Source organism: Aquila chrysaetos, chromosome Z, assembly GCF_900496995.4.
Source record: "Aquila chrysaetos chrysaetos chromosome Z, bAquChr1.4, whole genome shotgun sequence".
Classification (NCBI taxonomy): Eukaryota; Metazoa; Chordata; class Aves; order Accipitriformes; family Accipitridae; genus Aquila; species Aquila chrysaetos.
Genome location: NC_044030.1, coordinates 88,067,275 through 88,083,751, shown reverse-complemented (window position 1 = coordinate 88,083,751; position 16,477 = coordinate 88,067,275). Strand labels below are relative to the sequence as shown.

Sequence of the window (16,477 nt, the reverse complement as noted above, 5' to 3'; positions counted from 1 at the left end):
GAAGAAGCTGCTCCTTGACATATTTATTATGCCATGATCACTGGGAATTGTAAGCCTTGATGACTTCTCATACGCAGGATTGTCGTCTGCACGCCATGGCTCATGTCCCCTCCAGCTCCAGGGATTTACTTGGCCTGGGCTGGCAGTTGCTCTTTTTATCACGTGCCTTTCCCTGCTAGCACCTCTGGACTAATGGGGCATGAATAAATGCATTATGTACCCTGGCATGTCTTTCATGGGGTCACAACTAGAATTGGGTTGCAGACAGTTCAGCGAAGGGAAACCTGATTGGAAAAGGAACTCAGCACTGAAGCAGAATAACCCGATCCCTAATAAGTAAAACCAAAACATCAATTTAAAACTAAGCCAAACCACTGCAAAGATGCTGAAATATTCCAATATGTAAATGTAGAAAATGTCAAGAGCAGCAAATTTGACACAGTGGTGGCTGAAAGCCCCACCAACGTAGCGGTGAGAAACCAGGTAAAACAGCAACTGCAACAACCCTCCAGCCAGAATAGAGAGACACGCCACCTGCAACCCCCCGTGCACGGGACCCCCAACCCAGCCTCACTCACAATGCAGCTCTGAGTGTGGCACGCGCCAGGCAGGGGAGAAGGCACAAGAGGCATTGCACATACCCCATCCCTTCCCTGGGAACAGAGCAAATAAAGCAGATGGATGTGAAGTCTCATGCACCTCCATCAGCAGTGCTCTCTTGGGTGAAGAGGCTCAGACAGCAAAAGCTCTGCTAGGGACGTGGCTGGGCTGTGCTACGTGGGAGGGGTCTCACCCTGCAGCCAGGGAGCTGGGGGTATGAAGGTGGGCACGGGCACAGAAGAGGCTGTCAAGGCTCCTGTGGTTTGGACCACAGGTAGGCTGATGAATGCCTGGGTCTGTGCTCACCAGGTTATGTGGATGCTGGGCAGCCAGGTGTGAACAGGCAGGGATGGGCCCAAAGACCCATCCTTTCTCCTTGGCCTCGTCACCTCTTCCTCAGCCCAGCTGAGGACCCAGCCCATTCTTTGAAGACATTTCTGCATTATTAGCATTTCTTTATTTACTTGTTCACAAGGATAAAAAAGGTAATATAGATTTATTCTAATTCTTATTTTTATTAACCTTTTCAGAAAAATAATAATTTGATAATATACGGAAATAATACACTGGACCCCCCACAACAGAAAAGGATCCAGGCACAGTAAATGCATGTTATCAACTGTGAGTGACTCCTTCATTTGAGACAACCTTTCTTTCTTAAAGAAGAAATCTGGTAACATAAATTTGTGTTTGAACGTCAAGAAACAGCTCTCTCCATTTTAAAATACCTTTCTACTTTTCACCATGGCAAAGTGAACTATTGTTGCGCTCCATGGCAGGAAAACATTAATGGGTTTTAAATGCTATTACCACAGTAACACTCTTTAATTTGCTTCCTTTACATTTTATACAACTATGATTGTTCTATCAGCAAGGCAGATTTTATGGAAATAAAAAGGGATAAAAGAAAAATGGTGTGCCTTTCATCATTTTCGTTGTAGTGATCCTGACGTTAGAGACAGCTATAATATATGTACAGAGCAAACAATGGTTTAAGCATATCACCAATGTAATAACAGGGCACAATCACTAAGGAATACTTTGTAAATGTTGAAGATGCTGAATAGACTAATCTCCAGCACTTCAAACCTGTAGTCAGGGCAGGCATTCTGCAAATAACCTGAAAATTGACTCTCTGCAGTAACAGTTCCCTGAAGAACTGAAGACATTTTTCAGAAAAGACCCCCACAACTTTACAGAGGCTGAACAATATGAAATAATAAACATTTATTCAATAAGGCACAGTTTAAGGTATTTGATACTGTTCGTGCTGCATTTTAGGAAGTCCTAGAACTAGACAGCTGAAGCTTAACTAAAGTGATTGCTTATGGCACATTTATGTATGTCAGTGTGCTGCATTAGCCATCACATTTTTTGGTTTTGTGAATTTTGTGGTGGAGGGGTTCAGGTGGGAAGCATTTACGTTCCTGAATTCTCAGGAACTGTCGCTGGCCGGACAGAGGCAATCCCAGCTGAGCCTTCCTGGAGAAGACAAAACACTTCAAGTATCACCACCATGCTTATGGTCCTGGGGAACACAGGGCGATGAGGGTGTGAACTGCAGGTACAGAGCTTGTGCTCTGCTGCAGGCACCACAGGGCAGGGAGAGGTCGTCTTCATAGAGCCACCGACTCACAGAATGGTTTGGGTCGGAAGAGACCTTCAAAGGTCACCTGGTCCAGCTCCCCTGCAATGAGCAGGGACATCTTCAACTAGATCTGGTTGCTCAGAGCCCTGTCCAACCTGACCTTGAATGTTTCCAGGGATGGAGCATCCACATCTTCCCTGGGCAACCTGTTCCAGTGTCTCGCCACCCTCATCGTAAAACATTGCTTCCTTATGTCCAATCCAGACTGGCCCTCCTTCAGTTTAAAATCTTGTTGCCCCTTGTCCCTGTCACTACAGGCCCTGGTAAAAAGTCTCTCTCCATCTTTCCTGTAAGCCCCCTTTATATATTGAAAGGCTGCAAGAAGGTCTCCCTGAAGCCTTTTCTTTTCCAGGCTGAACAACCCCAACTCACTCAGCCTTTCTCCATAGCAGAGGTGTTCCAGCTCTCGCATCATTTTTGTGGCTATCCTCTGCACCCGCTCCAACAGGTCCACATCTTTCTTGGGCTGGGGACCCCAGAGCTGGACGCAGTGCTCCGGCAGGGGGGGGGTCTCACTGGAGGGGTGAATCACCTCCCTGGACCTGCTGGTCACGCTGCTGGTGATGCAGCCCGGGACATGGTTGGCTTTCTGTGCTGCGTGTGCACAGTGCCGGCTCGTGCCTGAATCTTCAGCACCCTGGTGCACAGAGCACGCCTTGGGCTCACTCAGCCCATCAGACAGCACGCCCCAGGCTTGGGCCAGGGGTGCGAACTCTTGTGGGCTGCCAGGACGGTTGGAGGAGGGTTGACACAGCTATGTGCAATACTTACACTTGCTCCCTTTCTTTTCCTCCAATTCTGAGCGGTCACTGGAAGCGAGCTCTTTCAGGCTTTTGTGGGAGTGCAGCATGGCAGGGGCTGCTCCTCACCTGGGGCGAGAGGATCGCCCGTAGTCCCTCCAGGTCTGGCAGCCGCAGCTCCTACTGCAGGGACCACTCCTGCTGCCGTACTCCTGGAAGCCTCTGTGAACGACGGCTGGGGCTGTCTGTCCTCAGAGACGCAGGCAGGGCTGCGTGTCTGGGTCTTGGCCCGCGCCCAGCACCATTCTGTGGCTCCAGAATGGAGAATGGTAGAACCGCAGTGCTGACTGGGGCAGGCGGCTGGAGCAGCCCCTCTGCTGGGCACCCCTTCAGCTGTGTGTGCCCCAAAGGGTGGCCTTGACTCTGCTGCTGCTCACTTGCAAGGCAAGAGGAATTGAGAACTATTTGCTTGCATTGATCCCTCTTTCAGAGGCAATCAGAATCAATTTGGCAAATCACCATTGTGGAGAGTGGTATCTGTATCTTTTATATTTCAGCATTTGGAGAAATAAGGTATAACAGACTCATCCCAAGTGGCCCGATCAGATGCAGGTATTCTAGTTGCATTTTGTGATTATTTTTTCACACTTACATCCCTACTATGAAATATGGACTTTTGGGCCATGCTCAGGGTTAGGATACTCAGGTCTGGACGTACACATGGATCAGAACAGTCGCTGTCATGAAGAGGTTTATTTTGCAGTGGTCAGGCCAGTGCCCTGCACCGTGCCTCCCTTCACCTGGGAGGGCAACTCCAGACTCTGCGTTGCCTTCAAAACATGCCCTGTGCTTATCTGGAAACACAAGGCAGTGAAGAGCTCTGGTAAGCCACAGTTTCTGCCAAAAGCCCTCCACCTAGAGAGGGGGTCAGGGAATAGGTTAAGCATGGGGTTTGTGGTAAGGGAGCAGGGCACATTTTCCCTTGACAGCCTGAGCCATTTCAGCAGGATTTCCACATGAGCTGGGGCTGGGATAGCGCAGCAACCAGCAGGTGACTCATCTGCCAATTTGTTAGTTTGCAACTAAATCTATGGAAAATAAGCACCAAGGATATTTGAAATGGCAAGTTTTATTTCCCAAATGTCAACTTTCTTCCACATATAGCTGCTGATGCTAGATTAATAAACACCATATGTGTTGGAGAAAAATAGAGCTGAGGAACCTGCATGACAAAAGTCCAGAGAGCGAACAAACAGCAGGACAAGTCCAGGTGACAGAAAGGACAGGCATTACCAAACCATAAGGCTACCAGGTGGCCTCAGACTCCCATCATGAGAAGCAAAGCAGGAAAACAGCACCACATCCAGCAGCTGGCAGAACGGTCGCTGTCCCTTGGGAGCACGGAGCTGCCACGGCCAGCCTGCAGCCCCTGGGCCACAGTCAGGTGCCCAACACAGCCCCGGCTGCGCTGCAACTGCTGGAGCATGAGCTGGCCAGAAAGGCGAGCCAAGGCTTCAGGCATCCCGGGGGCAGAGACATACTGCGTGTCCTTCCCAGAGAACAACAGAAACCCCAGATGGCCTCTTCTCCCCCTTGTCCTCGCTTGCACCCCATCATGCAGTGGAAACGCAGCCCCTGGTGCACCAGCACCCCGATGCCCAGGCCACCTTGCAGTCACATTTTTCACAAATACCTTTCATTTTAGTTCTAGCAAACGTGGTCATCAGCACTAGACACTGATGTCCTAATGTGACTGCAAGAGAAACAAAGCTTTGTCCACAGATGCTTTATTGGTAAAACTCAAATCCAGACAGAGGTTCGTATTTCAAACAGGTTCAATATTCAGGTGATGGTCACGTCCACGTCAGATTTCCATATACCTACATATAGATACAGACTATATATAGCATATGTATATATAGTTTCTGCTGATAGCATATTCACACACAAATGAGAGGCAGAGTTGGTTCTATATACAAAAGCAGTGTACTGGAGCATAAATGATGACAGAAGAGATGTAATATATTTATTGAAGCCAAGCTGTGTAGCAGGGAAACATATTGAATTTTTGCCATGTGGGTGGCTTATGTTTTGTTTGCTTTTGGCCCCTAAGATGTTCAAAGAAACACTGATAAAATCCATGCATGCAGAGGAAAATATCCTTTTCATCCCTGTTGCTCACTATCTGGACTAAACGTAGAGAGAAATTACTTGTTAAACAAGGCTTAAACTCGAGTTACCTCTCCAGTTACTCCATCTACTCATTTTTATCTCTACCAACGCAGGCAGCAGTTCAGCCTGAATGTCTGGCAGCCAGGACTCGGACACCTCCAGCAATGCCCTGCCAGAAGGGCTGTGAAGAGCAGACGGGCAGCCAGCAAGCAGTGCAGGGGCTGCCCCACACACCTCCAGCCTTTGTGACCCCAACGTCAAACGCCAAAGTGCTGAGAAGAGAGAAGTGGACGAGACCAAACAAAGCCAATCTCCCGCTCAGACCTTTCCTGCGAGCACAAGTGTTCATGGCCCTGGGGACCAGCCCGTGCCCTCACCCTGAGGGTCTGTGCTGGTGCCCAGCCTGGGGGACCCCACGCTGCCTGCAGCCCGCTTCTGCACATGCTGCAGCCTACACAGCTCTGGGTGCACAGGGGCCATTTTTAGCCGAGCTGTGAAACGGCAGCTGACCAGAAAGAAAAAACAAACAGCTTCAGCCAAGTCTGAGCTTCTCCTACTCCCAACTGCTCTGTTAAAAACATACTGCTTGTATCTTCCTCAAAAAGAAAAAAAATCCACAGGCCTTGCTAGGATGGAGGCATTTGCTTTAAAATGCTCTTTTCTCCAGTGACACAATGCACAGTATTTCACACCAATAGCCAAGCTAGCCGTCCTTCCTGGGGGGTACTGATGTCTAAGCACCATGTGAGCTGAGGTGAACCAGTTACTACAGCTTCAAGGATCAATGGAGTACTCTGCCTCCAGTTAGTAAGTTAATAGATCTGCCGGCTATATCCTTGATCTCTCCTGACTTCAAAGAGAAGCTGCAGCCTAGAAGCAGAGCAGGCAACTGAACAAAGTTGTTATATGTATAGAAAGGGGAAAGCACCTTGATGCATCGAATATGTGGGATCTTAACCCACTTCTCTTTATTAGTTAGCCCCATCTATAACCTGCTGAAACATATGCATAAGCACAGTTTGTCCCTTACCTCTGAAGGGCGTATGTAAAATTCTGCTTGAAGCACAAGGAGCAGCAATATACATAAATTTAATTCGGGGCTGGCTTGTGCCCTTGCTGCAAATTATTTTAGAGGTGATAAACAGACGAATGGGATAGAATAGAATAGGATGGTTCAGCTAGAAGGGACCTACAATGATCACCTAGTCCAACTGCCTGACCCCTTCAGGGCGGATCAAGAGTTAAAGCATGTTGCTAAGGGCATTGTCCAAATGCCTCATAAACACTGACAGGCTTGGGGCATCGACCACCTCTCTAGGAAGCCTGTTCCAGGGTTTGACCACCCTCTCGCTAAAGAAATGCTTCCTAATGTCTAGTCTGAACCTCCTCTAACGCAGCTTCGAGCCATTCCCAGGCGTCCTGTCCCTGGATCCCAGGGAGAAGAGCTCAGCACCTCCCTCTCCATGTCCCCTCCTCAGGAAGCTGCAGAGAGCAATGAGGTCACCCCTCAGCCTCCTTCTCTCCAAACTAGACAAACCCAGAGTGCTCAGCCACTCCTCACAGGACATGCCTTCCAGTCTTGTCACCAGCTTTGTTGCCCTTCTCTGGACACATGCAAGTACCTTAGCATCCTTCTTAAATTTTAAACACAACAGCTCGCTGCTCCCAAAGGCTAAACCCATTCCTCCTTTGCCTCTATCATGCTCCTATTTCCCCCCCCCCCACCATGTGCTTTGCTGAGCCTGCTCAACTTGCAAACCCAGCAGAGAACTACTAATTTCTTCCTGGGTTCACAAGTGGCTTTGGCTTCACTGAAAATGAGAGCTTCCACAAAGAGATATATGACCACGTTGTCTGCAGCAGGAGGAGGAGGAGCCGATAGGTGAGTTCAGCTGCAACATATAAAGTCACCTTCAAACTTGTTCTCAGCAAGACTAGCAGGAAAAGCTGGTAACAAGCAGTTACAAAATATATCAAACAGCAAACTGCTTTCTCTCTGCTGCAACACTAATAATATTTAGCAGATATTAAATCATTCAAGCATCATACACTGCAATTTACTCACAGCAGAAAGAAAACATTCTCCTGATATGCATTTCACCATCAAAGCTCATTTATCACTGCTTATCAGCCTAAGAACTAAAAGCTTCTGTACTGTTATCTAGCAGAGGGAAAGGGTTTATACCAGAAATTTAGATTCTGGGCAGATCTTTTGGCACTCCTTCCCTCCCTGACTTCTACTCTATGGAAATTAACAAGCAGCACTATCTAACCAGATCATCAGAAATGGAAATGGTTGGCTTATAGTAGCTCACACAATTATGGGAATGAAAGTCAAGAATGCAACAAAGAGCAACCCAATCCAGTTGCTCGTGAGTAATCTCTAAGCATTCATAGGCAGCCAACCAAACAGGCCTGAACAAAGTAGCCACCAGTTAGCAAACTAACGTATTTCTTCATAGAAAAGGTAAGCTTCCTAGGGATCAACAGAAATACTATGAAAATTACTTTTTAGAAACAATTGTGAGATCCCTAAATCAGGGGGAAGGGGGAGAGAAGTCTTTTATCCTACTTAAGAGTAGCTGTACCATGTTTCAGTGGTTTTACCATGTTTTTAGCCTGTTTTAGTGTTCAACCACCTGCACAGTAAAAATTATTTTTTTTAACGTTCAGATGGAATTGTCTCTTGCCTTGTCACCGGGCACCACTGAGAAGAGTCTAGCTCCATCTTCTTCATACCCTTACCATGCTGGCAGAACTTTTCATATTTATATAAGGTTTATCATTATGGCATCTGGTCCTACTAGCTGAAAAAAAGCTATTGTTTATCAGAAAATAGAAAGTAGATTACCTATATGGTTGGACAAGTTATTGTATGTGGCTGACCAAAGTTGCTTTGGTGGATGCAATCAGCAGATCTCTAGGCATCCAGCTAAAACCAGGAAGATAAACTGGGCCCGCACTGTCATCCAACATTTCACTAAAAGAGCAGATATGGCAACACTGAAAATTATATTTCACTCCATTCTGCCAGTCAGTTCTGCAGTTGCAACGAACCCACATATTAAGACGATACCCTTGCATCTTTTTACTATTCCATGTTTCCTCAACACAAGAATAAATTCCCATAATAATGTGTCGAATTTGTCATTTGGCTTATGTCCAAACCCCACTCTCAAAGTTAGAGCTGACTGTGATTGCATTGGGGTAGGTGGATAGGAATAAATTCTGATTTCAGCAATACTGGGGGGGGGGGGGGGGGGGGAAGAACCATCTTACTTCTGGGAAGACTGCATTAAGGATACCTAAATTATTCTGACATGCCATTTATTACACTCAATTTTATTTCTACACAATTTGACACAAAATAAGTCATTTTTATAATACAGTTTGTCATGAAAACTGCTTAGTAGGACACAAAAGAAGTAGTATTACTTGGAAAAATCCAGCGTTGTCTGCCTTTAAGCACTAGCTGTTACAACAGAAGAGCTGCCATTATTGTATAATAGTATATTTTTGTAGAGGTAAGGGATTACAGAAGAAACAAAACTCCATAGGAAAAAAGCATCATGCTGTTCCTTATCAAAGCTACAAAAACAAAGCAAGCAAAGAAAACAAGTTCTGCTTTGTTGAAGGTTCAACAATGACATTTGAAGCCAAGAGGAGAAAAATCCAGGATTTCATTTAAGACAGTTATCAGGCAAGTTTTAAAATGAAAAATCAATTTTATGTTTAACACTATTCAGGTATCACATGATAGGAGAGAACAATACATTCTCAAAACCAGGATATGAGTTTTGTCTTACCCTTATTGGTAATATTACTTAAGTACACTACTGTGCTATTCATTCAGAAATTTACAAGCGTTAATAAAGCCCCATAAAAATCTTTTTTTTTTTAGGTTTGTTTTATAGCTAGGAACATAAAGGCAGAATGGTTAACAGCCTGAATTCTAGAAACATACAGAGTCCCTAAAAATCAGGCCTCTAAAAATCAGGCCGTCAGTTTTTTTGTTCCTACACCACAAAAGAGCAAGTTTCAAATGCAGGGAAAAAGCTTCAAGTTTCCATTTCTTAGTTCTTAAATCAGAATGAAAGACCCTTTCTTGTCTATTTCTGTCAGCCATATCTAGACAACTTTCTTTAGGCATAAGTCTGACTAAACTCCCACAACTCACTACCTGTTCCAACCTACATGCTGTGTCCTTACAAGTACTGATAAAAACAGTTTGCATGATTGTGAAAAGTGAGGCTGCTGACGGAGATTAAAAATAATCAAGAAAAAAAAACCAAAACCAAATTGGAGGGAGGAAATGGGTTCAGATGCAGTACCACTTAGGAAAAAAACAACACAGCATGTCAAGAAGTGCCATAAGCTGCTTTAGCACATGACAGTCAGTGTCTTCCAAACAAGAGAAAGGCTAACTGAAAGCAGCAGCTATTTAAGACAGTAAATATGCCATTACATAATTAACCAACAGCCAAAAGCTTTACTCATTAGTTGTACAGTTTATTTAGACAAGACAAAAGCTTACACAGTTTTGTAACTGTGTACAGAAATGAAAACATCTGAAATATATTAGTTCCCCCCCCCCGTATATTTTACTTTGTATTTTGTTCTTGGAAAAGTGATATTTTTTTTTTTTTAGGATTCACGTTTCAGCAGTACATATGCTCCCATTACTGCCAGAAGAGCGTACTGCAAAAGAAAATAGAGAATAAAGACTGATTACGATTTGTCTTCACAGAAGCTCTGAAATTACAAATTGTTCAAAGTGTGCCCTCTCCAATATTACACCTTCCAGATGAGTACACAATTATAGAGTTGTGTTCCTATAGAATTACAGGAATATTTTAATGTGATCATATTCATCATAAATAGGCATCACAACTGTATACACTTAACTTATGAAATTCCTATAAATTAAATGTTTTCAAATTATTACAAATACTAGGTTCTACTGGGTAACAGACAAGCTAAAATAAGCAAGAAAACAGAGCTGATCTTACATTAGGTACCAAACCACAGAAGCAAATTTATTAACATATATTCTTACATGCAAGATTCTTACTATCTTTACTTGCTATTTTATAGCTTTAAATTTAAGTATTCAAAATGTCTGTATACATACCTTAAATTTTGGATAGTCATTCATTATTATAGTTACCATACCAACATAAGGCAAAAATCTATAATTGACAAAACAGATGAATGTAAAATTAACCCTCAAATATTACATGGAAATGTTTCAGTGTTACTCAGTCTTGAATATTTTAGTGTAAAATAATAATTTACACCTGTCACTAATGCATATCTGAATGGGAAATAATTTTTCTTAGATAAAAATTTAATCAAGTTATTTGAGAAAAATCTTAAGAGATTTAATCTCAACTGGGGAAGGGGACAAAGTCAAAAGGTCAAACCTTGCATAAAATTCCCGTGGAATGTGGAAATAATTTCCTAGTAATTTCTAGTAATCACAAGGATAAGTCGGTTAATTTTGTATTTACTGGTGAATTATTTGTTAAATGTGCCATTTTTTCAAAAAATTAGTTTCCACTCTTCACATCAGTGAGAAGACTACAGAAAGCAACTTTTCCAGGTAAAGTAGTTTTTTTAATTAACATTTTATTTAAGAAATTAAAAAAATACCATACCAGATCTAGTTTGTACCAACAGTGGAACTGATTTAAATTCTAAATTTTCTTTCTATTTAATTGCAAAGAACATAGACATTTTGCATTACTTACCCTCTTGCTCTTCCAACAACATCTTTCTTCTCTAACCAGTTCTGACCTTCTTTGTACAAGCCTCTATCATCAACTTCATTATTATCACCTTTAGTCAGAAATTTGATGTTCCCATTTTCTCTAGAAGGCAACGAGGTGATAAACTAAATACCACTTAATTTAAAAACCTCAATTAACATCTACAAAGCACAATGAAGATGAAAAGTGCTACAAGATTAGATAACAATGTTTACTTCCAGTCCTGCTTGTCCTGCGTATTTAACAAACACCATTAAATCATTAACATTGCAGACTTTACTGACAGAGTCAATAGATTTTAACAAGAAATGTTTTTTATAACACTCGTATTGTCATTTGATGTAAGCAATTACACAATGGACATGAAAGGGATATTGTCCATCCAGAGCAGGCACTAAACTTCCTCAACAAAAGCAGTATGTGCCTATCTGGGAAAAAAACCAACCAACCCTCTGCATTTTCAACAGAGCAGAAATTTAGCTCTGAAATACTCAATAATACTCCACTAAGAGGTTTTGTTTTCTTTTCTTTTTTCACAAATTGGGGAGTAAGATCCTGTGAAGTCATCACACGTTAGAGAATGAATTTAACTGAGTTTATATCACATATTTCAGATGAGGTAGATCCTAAAAATCTTCCCTTAGGAAAGAAAGCGGTATAATAATACAATGCTTTAGGCAATTTTCTTCTATGTTCTATACACTTGTTTAACTCTTAATAATCATATTTATGTCAAAATAAAACTTTGTCTTTCTTTTGATGGAAGTAAATATTGAAGACCCTCTAAAGTGGCTGCAAATCTGCATCAAATTCAGTATTTTGTCACTAACACTGCAATACAGTTTTAGGTCACTCATTAATTGTTAAACAATATAGGGAGTTCCAAGCAAAACCTCTCTTATGTTCGATATTTATTAACATGGCAAATAAAAAAAATACATGTAACCAGTCTTTAAATAACGTCATATGGACAAAACATTATGTCGGGTTTTTAGGGGACTATATGGAGAAATCCAAGCAATAGAAATGCTTCCGTCAGTGGCACTCTTTCCCCCTACAGATGAATGAATGCCTGCAGGGCTCGGAGACCCAGTCTGCTCCCTCAGAGCCAGAGCTGACGTCCTGACCTCTCCCAGCCATTGAGGCTCTTCAGTCCTTTTTGTAGGAATAGAGGTTTAAAACCCTGAACACGCCCAAATCACAACCTTTCCCTACTGTTTCAAATGAACAAAGTGTCTCACACTACGTTTTGAACATGATATAATTTAACCACTGCTGTTAGAAAATCTGCCGTATTTCACTCCCTTTCAAGCATTAGGCATATGTGCAGGTGACGCATGCAAGACTTCAGTTCAACACTCCCATTTAAATCAAGTTATTAAATTTACAGTCTTCAAAATGATTTTGCTCAAGAAGCCGCTAATTGCAAGTAACGATATCAAGAAACAAGGAGTTTTTATGAAGACAAATTAGGTATTAAAAAAAAAAGAAAAAGAGGTAATTCTTAGATATACATATTTGTTTCAAAAAAGCATTGAAGAACAGATATTACTCCAAAGATAAACACTTTCAGTTCATGGCCAGGACTTCCTGAGGAGCAAATATGTCAATGTTTGCCACCTCCAGGTTAGCTTTTTGCTGTGCAGAATTAGAAACAGAATTGCCTCTCTTTTGTTTGAGACGGAACTCTTTATCATACTAGGCATATGCAATAAAGGTAAAAACAAGTAATCTACCTGTTGCTTTTCAGCATGAATTGTTGTTGGCATTGTGACTAATAGACACAAAAAGAATAAGAATCTCTTCTTTCATTCTGAGTCAAATCTCTTTTCTGGAAAACTTCAGTTAGCAAAGATCACATACTTGTCAGACTTCATCTATAGTTCTGATTCTGAATCTTCACCTTCTTTCAGAGATTTGCTTTTAGAAGTAGCTATTTCTCATAACCAAAATCCCAATTCTACAACAGTCAGTACAGAAGTGGACTCTGCTCCCATATATATTGCTACTGCTGGCAAAAATAACATGTATAGCTTGTGTTACTGGACTCCTCTTTGGCATAGGTTTACCTACTTTGAACCTGAGCAACTTCGCTGAGGGACAGGAGTCAGGGTCTCAGGAAGTGTGCCACAGAATCGGGGACACAAGAGGATCACATCCTAGAGATGAGTTTTATCTTACAGCATAGCCTGACTTGCCTTTTTCATAAAATACTACCAAATTAAAATGTAATTGAAAAGTCACGGTGAAGGAAACTATATTTAGAAACAAGGAAAATGCCAAGTTGCATTACTTTTCATGTATTTTGATTACTCTGTGAACTATTGGAATGTCTCTGCCTTCAACTTTAAAAACAACTATTTCACCAGCTCTGATTGGGTCATCGTGGAAATTTGTTAAGAACAACAGGTCTCCTCTGTGAAAAGCTGGTTCCATGCTGCCACTACAAACAAAAAGAAAGAGAGAGTTTATTAGCATTATGGTAAATGAAAGAAGAGCCATGAAAACAAAGAACATTTAATTCTTACAGATAAACTCACAATTTTAACTGAAATCTGTAGCTTCACCCATTCAGTAACACTACACAGACAGTTAACACAACCCAAACCTCAGTAAGTCCCAAGCTGAGCAAGCCTATAGAAGACTTCTTTACTACCTCAGTGAAAGAAAGAAATAAGCTGTATAGAAAAGTAACAGTATTGGAGCTATGCTGAAGGAACAAAATGAGCCATTCTGGCTAAGAAAACCAATCCATTAGTGAAAAGCCAAAAAATGTTTCACAGTACAACAGGAAGTACTTCTCTACAAAGAAAGAGTTTAATTAACATGAGCAAGAGTTATGTTTACATCAGTGATTACTATTAACAATCAGAAAATCCATGCCCTTTTTCAAAGCCAGCCACAGTATCATTTGGTAACAGCCTTTAAGGTAGGATTCCAGATCCCATAACTAGTAACATGAACAGACAATTCCCATTAAAATACTGTTATTTACTGCATACATTCCTTGCTGACACACATTGAACTCCTGCAAGGCTGAATCTTCCATGAACATGTGTTTAACTTCATGTATTTGATCAGCACCCAGGGGCCTGCAGGACTGGCTCTTTATATACCAGAAGTAAGACACCACTGAGAGAGAAGCAACACGAGTATCATCTACTCATAAAAAGAGTTTTACTGTAATACAATTTTAAAATGAATATACATATGGTAAAAAAAAAAAGAAATTAACAAAAAGACTGGAAAAAGTGTTCAATGGCTTCAGGAAGTGCAACACATTTACTTATTTTCTTCAGGAGACAACAGAAGCTTCATAGGATTACATGTATTTCTGTTAAAGCAGAATTATTTTTTGGAATCCTAACATCTATCCAGGGATTACTATTCCTAGGTAGAAAGATATATATATATGTATGTAAGTAATCTTGAGTAGTTTATCTATCAATTAAGTGAACAAACCTAGATTTTCAAAGGTTTCGTATATCTACTGCTTCTACAAACTTCAATGAAAACTAGACTGCAATTACGAAAGCAGCCTTTGCTAAGTGTCCAAAAACAGAATTAGAAGAAAATAAGGGTTTGAGTACTTCTTTAAGTTGGTGATATTTCAAACTCCAAATCTATCCAAGGGAGAAGGGAAGGAGACAAAGGACGAAACAATATTTGAACTTTAACAAAAAAGCCTTTACATTGACTTACCTGAGCACCACAACAATAGGACTTTCACTTCCAGTAATGACGATCAGCCCTTTCCATATCATAAGGGCAGAAGACACTATCATAGCAAAATTTAAGACTTGGTAATACAGCTATATGAAACAAAAAAAATTGTTTTTAGAAGTTGCTGTGTTGTATTTAGAAGCACAACATAGAATTTCAACCCATATGCACCACTGAATCACAATCCAGGCATGTGGACTTTTATACTAAAATCATATTCCAGCAGAAGCCTCGTGGAACAGATTGCCGTACCGGCAATCCAACCATACAAACCATACTGCAGCATAAAGTTTTAAACCATTGTGTGCCTCAATCTTGGCTTATTACGCCTGTGCAATACTCCCATTTGTTAGTGCTAGAAGCTAGTGAACTCACTAGCAAAGACTTCAAAATATCGGAAGCTATATGGCAAATGATCAAATCTATTTTGATCACATGCCCCTGACTCCCACCCGAGCTCATAGTATTCAAAACACACATAAGAAGTACTGTAAGATCAGTAATAGCAGACTTTGTGCTTTGAACAGTTATTTTTGTTTGAAAAGAGGAGCTGTGGGAGTAGAAGAGAGATGGCAAAAAGATCATTTATTGCTATTGTCAGACAGAAATTACTTATGTGGAAAACCTTTTATTGATTTGACTAACTTTCTGCCCCAAATTCTACTGCTTTGCCAGCCGTTACAGCAGTGGATACACTTTCTTCACACTACTTTTTTTTTTCTTGGCAACATACAAAGATACTCTGGTGGAAAACAACCCTGCCCGTCTCCATTTATCATGTGGCTCACTGATGTAAGACATGGAACCAGAAATTCCCAGACCATCATTCTAGTCTGAAAACACATATGCTGGGATTTTCAGCTGTACAACCCACTTAACTTGGGATTGGTCAAATCTCAAAATCTGCTCCGAAGTTTTTTGTTGTCGTTGTTTTTGGTTTTGTTTTTTTTTTAAGTGATTGATAGTTACTGAAAAAAAACAAACCAAGGAACTTTCACAGCCGGGAAATCAGAAGGTTTGTCACCAGCCTTACCCTCTCCCTTCCAACCAGTCATGTGCATAATCACATAGTAACGACAAAATAAAGACACCTATTTTGAACGACAGGAGTTTAAAACCACCCATTTGCTTCCACAGGCTGCACTTCCAGAATGAAGCTGGTTACTGACAGGAATGTAAAAACACGGTTTCTCATCGGCAAACCCAAGCCCTGCCAGGCCCCCCCCCTCCGGACAGCCGCGGCCTCCCGCCCGGCCAGCGCGGCTGCCCCGCTGTTCCCGGCACCAGACCGGCGCTGCAGGGCGGGCGCGGGGACGGACGGAAGGAGGACGCGGCGGTGCGCGACCCCCTGACGGGGCAGAGCCCCGCCGCGGGCGGAGCGGGCCTCCCGCCCACGGCACCGGCGGAGGGCCCAGCTCTCTCTCAGGAGCGCAGCGGGCCGCACGGCTCCGGACCCCCCGCCCCGGTCGACTCCGAAGCTCCGGGACCTCCGAGCGGCCTCCACATCCCGACCCATCCCTCGGCCCGCACGCCCCGGGGCCCCCCGCCTGGCCGGCGCCCGCAAGCCCCCGCCGCTACCTGCCGCTTGTTCATGCGCCGCAGGTCCCCGAAGAGATCCATGGCGGGGCCGCGGGAAGGGCCGCACCCAGCCGGCGGCGGGAAGCTACCGGCGGCCTCGCGGAAGGGGACGCACTGGAAGACGCTCGCACCCCGAACCCCAGCGCTGACCGCTAGCAGCAGCTACCGCCGGCCCGGGGGAACGGCGGCGCGGGCGGCCCCTCTGCTCCCCGGGAGCTGTAGTCCCCCGCCTCCCGCCGCCCCGCTCA

General features: G+C 42.9%; 1 protein-coding gene across 1 annotated transcript; it reads right to left on the bottom strand.

The window, feature by feature from the left end:
- Window positions 1-9,648: 9,648 nt before the first annotated feature.
- SEC11C (SEC11 homolog C, signal peptidase complex subunit) lies at window positions 9,649-16,471 on the bottom strand. The gene is made up of 6 exons (XM_030004826.2): window positions 16,230-16,471; window positions 14,631-14,740; window positions 13,222-13,371; window positions 10,911-11,030; window positions 10,292-10,349; window positions 9,649-9,858 (listed from the first exon to the last, which is right to left on the bottom strand). The coding sequence occupies exons 1-6, from the start codon at window positions 16,269-16,271 to the stop codon at window positions 9,805-9,807; spliced, it is 534 nt and encodes a 177-aa protein (XP_029860686.1). The 5' UTR covers window positions 16,272-16,471; the 3' UTR covers window positions 9,649-9,804.
- Window positions 16,472-16,477: the final 6 nt, after the last annotated feature.